The sequence below is a fragment of the Miscanthus floridulus genome, chromosome 10 (assembly GCF_019320115.1).
Source record: "Miscanthus floridulus cultivar M001 chromosome 10, ASM1932011v1, whole genome shotgun sequence".
NCBI lineage: Eukaryota > Viridiplantae > Streptophyta > Magnoliopsida > Poales > Poaceae > Miscanthus > Miscanthus floridulus.
In genome coordinates, this window is record NC_089589.1 from 75,775,616 (window position 1) to 75,779,801 (window position 4,186).

The window sequence follows — 4,186 nt, forward strand, 5'->3', positions numbered from 1 at the left end:
TCGGCTCCACCCGTGTGTTTTCTAGAGGCAACTATTGAACCACTTCAAGAGTGAAACCAAAATTCAGTCATCCTATAAAAATCGATTTATATAGATAAGTTTTTTTAGATCATTTATTCATTTATTTATATAGCTACGTGCCTACGACAAAATCCAACACCGTTTTACAAAAAAAATAAATAGTAATAGCAATCTTTTTTTTGAAGACATCTCACATAGGCCCAATAGGGCCCAATTTCCATTAAGCCCACTCTCATCACCATATAACGCAGGAAAAACCTCAAGAACCCTAGGCAACAACATTTCATTTCACTAGGCAAAATGCAGGTCTGCTCCCTCAGGCGAGCTCTCCATCCGCGGCGACCGGGAGCAGCCCAGCTCTTCCCTTTTCCCGTAGGCACGAGGCCCCGTGCCTTCTCCTCCGCGTCCGCCGCGGCAGCGCGCTCTCCCAAAGACGCTCGTAATGCGCCGCCGCCGATTATGCCGACGCGGCCGTGGGGGGAGGCGCTCGCGGCCGCGCAGCACGCCTTCTGCCTGCCGCTCGCGGGGCGCGTCCTCGCCGCCTCTGCGACCGGGAACGCGGCCGTGTCCCCCGTCGCGGTCCACGCCTCCCTCGCCCTGGCCGCCGCCGGCGCGCGCGGCGACACGCGGCGGCAGGTCCTCCAGGCGCTTGGCGGCGGCGGCGGGGGCAGGGGCGCCGCGGCGGACGCGGCTAACGTGGCGTCGCGCGTGGTCAAGCGGGTGCTCAAGGACCGGTCCACGTCCGGTGGGCCGCGGCTGGCCTTCGCAGGAGGAATATGGGTCGACACCTCGACGAGCCTGTCGCCGGGGTTCGTGGAGGCCGCCCGTAGTGTGTACAGCTCCACGGCGAGGACGGCTGACTTCATTAACAAGGTGTGGCATATTGTGCCATTCCCGCTTGTACGACATGCTTATTAGGTGCTCGATGATATGCTTGTTCCAGGGGTCACTGTAGCAGAACATCTTAATTTGTTGTTTGACTGGACTGACCCAAGTACTTTCAATTGGTCTAATGTTGTTTTTCTGATGATCTCTGCCTGTGCACCCTTTTCTGTTCATCTATTTGATCTGATAGAAATGGTAATGTGCATTGGAGAGCTTGTGGTGACAAATATGCCCACTATCTACCTTTATTGCTGTAAAAAAAATAATACTATGCTATATCTGTAAAGAAATGCCACTTGAACTGTTCTATTTTTTAGTAGTAAACTGCAACCATGTGATGTATATTGTTGTTTCTATGCTTTTTCTTTTGAAATGCTTAACTCTGAAATTCACACGTTTTCTGTTCTATTGATTTTTAAAGCCCGATGATGCTGCTAAGCAAATTAACATGTGGGCCAAAGAATCCACAAAAGGTACTGTTACCTCGCTCCTTCCGGATGGATTAATTGACCAGAATACAGGACTTGTTATTGGCAGTGCACTGTATTTTAGGGGAAGATGGCTTGATCGGGCTGATATTAGGAGTACTGCAGTGCAAAAGTTCTGCTGTCTGGATGGAACTTGTGTTGAGGTCCCTTTTGTAGAATATGATAGAACTCGACCTTTTGCCGTTCATGATGGATTTAAAGTGATTAAGCTTCCTTATCAGCAAGGAAAGAATGAACGGAAGTTCTCCATGTACATCTTCCTACCTGATGCTCATGATGGATTGTTTGAATTAACTAAGAAAATTTTTGCGGAACTATCATTCTTAGAACAACATTTGCCAACTGAGAAGCGACATGTGGATATCAGGGTTCCCAAGTTCACAGTATCGTTCCAGGTTGATGTGAAGGAGTTTCTCAAAGAAATGGGCCTTGAATTACCCTTCCTCCGTGATGCAGATTTCACTGATATGGTCAAGGAAGATGAATCCCGAAGTCCATTGTATCTATCTGACATACTTCATAAAGCAATTTTGGAGGTTAATGATAAAGGGATTGAAGAAACTTCTGTGACAATGGGCATAGGCAAGCCCTCACCAGGAGAGCACTTTGTTGCGGACCACCCTTTCTTCTTTGTCATTAAGGAGGAGGTGTCTGGTTCAGTAATCTTCATGGGGCATATATTGGACCCTTCATCACAATCTTAACTTCAGTCTTTGCACTTTTGTCAGCTATTACAGGTATATCTTGTATGATTTCTAACTTTGCCAGTCTGGATCAATGACATTTTGGTACTTAAAGTAATTCATGCAGTGGTTCATAATTGTTTGCTTTGTTTTTAATAACATATGAGCAGATAGTTACTAAAATAAAATTTATATTATCTTGTGTGCGAGACCATGTAATGACAATGCATACATGTGCTCATTTATAGCAAATTTTCTTTGCAGAAATCTCTATGGTCTTGTCCAATTTATAAAAGAAATTTCTCTAATCAGAAGTGTTAGTTTATTCTTGTGGATTCCACCTATACTTTTTCTAGTTTATCTATGTAAGCATTGATAATTTAGTATTTGGTTTAATATATTTGTATGTAGCTTGTCTCAACATTTTATGAATTCTTTATCAGTCTTTGGTCATGCTATTTTTCATGGAGTTGTTTCACTTACATGTTCATATAGTAGATTGCTATTTATTTACTTTTTCCTACCAGGAGCAAGCTGGTAAAGCTTATTTACATAGAGGTTTGATTTCATATACCCAGTGTTCAACAAGGCACGCCTCTGTGCTGGGCAGTGGGGTACCCCCTACCCTAGGGGGGTAGGCGGTACCCTAGGCAGCACCAGCCCGTCAGCAGCCAAAGGCTCGCAGATCCACCTAAGGCAGGGATATGAGGGGGCAACAAGGACATTGGGCAGCGGTTGAGTGGCCGGTGGGGGAGGTGGAGCGGTGGGCGCATGCGGGCGGCGGGGCGCGACTAGAAGACAGAGGAGACTTGGTGAGAGAGATACTGGAGAGGAACCGGCGGTTCGAAAGAGGCCGGGACGGGGGCGGCAGGCAGCACGGAGGCATGGACTGGGAGTGGCGGGCGGTAGAGACGCAGATGGGGCAGTGGGCGTCACGGCCAGTTGCGAGTCATGGCTGCACGGGAGCAGTGGGATAAGGTGGGAATGGATGTTAGGGATATGGTTTGCTGTTCAGACTTGGGCTTCGTCAGTTTCCATTGCCCTTTCTATACAATTCTTAGCCCACGGGTCTCCTGTTTAATCCTTTATTTTAGATTTTTAGAGGTAAACATGCATGGGGATAGAACGCCTAGGCGCGTCTTGGCTCACCTAAGCTCTCGGCAGAGGGTCACCGCCTAAAGAGTGCCTACCACCTTTTGTAACCTTGCATATACCATATGAAGATGAAATTATGTTCCTTCAAATTTCAGATCAATATCATCTCTGTTAATATATTTAAATTTTGATGACATTTACTTCACAATTAACAGGTTAGATCGTCTTCAATGATAGCCTGCATGGTGTATTGCTAGCTTGGAACACCGGTCACCTAACATTCAACTAAAGGATAAGAATTTCTTTGCCACCAGCAAAGCGAGGAAAAGGTATTGCGACCTCACAACTTGAGATTATAGCTGTGCCCAGAAACACTAGGAATGGTAATGATTGTTATGCTCATTGTGAGCAGAGTAACCCTGCTGACCAAATAAGACAATAGAGTTAACAAATATTACAAAGACTTGGTGTCGAGATACCCTTGAAGAAACAAGCAGCTATTTTGTTCATGGCTTCATGCCCCTTGTCCGTGGTGCCCTACAGCGCTAGGAAACAGTTGCTTATTATTCGGTTTTGTTTGTCATATGCTCATATTGCAACATTGTGCTGACAGTGTAATGAGGGATCATGATCAACCATTTCTTGCTTTTGGTGGTCCTTTTCTTTCCTCTCTGTTTTGCATGGCATTTCAATCTAATCCCAGATCGCTTGCGGCCCAATCCGGTGCGCTTGCCACAGGATAAAAAACGAATGGTTAGTCCGTGATTTGACCATGGCCCATGGCCCATGGCCCATGGCCCAGGGGATTGGCATTATTCATTTTCTCGAGGCTGCTAAATTCCGGGTACCCGCTCGCGAAAAAGAAAAGCCTCATGCTTCTCGTGTGCAAGAGAATGGCAGAAGAATCGCATGCTTCTCGTGTGGAAGAGAAACGGGAGCAGTTACCCTAGAGTCCCAGACAAGTCAGCCCCAGTCGCCATCAAACAATGGGTGGTCTTAATAGCATCATTCAAC

General features: G+C 46.5%; 1 protein-coding gene across 3 annotated transcripts; it reads left to right on the forward strand.

The window, feature by feature from the left end:
* Positions 1-321: 321 nt before the first annotated feature.
* LOC136484908 (probable non-inhibitory serpin-Z9) lies at positions 322-3,818 on the forward strand. 3 transcript variants are annotated; one of them, XR_010766250.1, is made up of 4 exons: positions 322-894; positions 1,328-2,131; positions 3,388-3,501; positions 3,585-3,818. XR_010766250.1 is itself a non-coding variant. In XM_066481881.1 (3 exons), exons 1-2 carry the CDS (start codon positions 322-324, stop codon positions 2,096-2,098), a joined length of 1,344 nt encoding a protein of 447 aa, XP_066337978.1. In that variant the 3' UTR covers positions 2,099-2,131; positions 3,388-3,818. The 3 variants fall into 3 exon arrangements, 2 of the variants coding, with proteins under 2 accessions (XP_066337978.1, XP_066337979.1); XM_066481881.1 differs by having other exon boundaries at positions 3,388-3,818; XM_066481882.1 differs by having other exon boundaries at positions 3,393-3,818.
* The last annotated feature ends 368 nt before the right edge of the window (positions 3,819-4,186 follow it).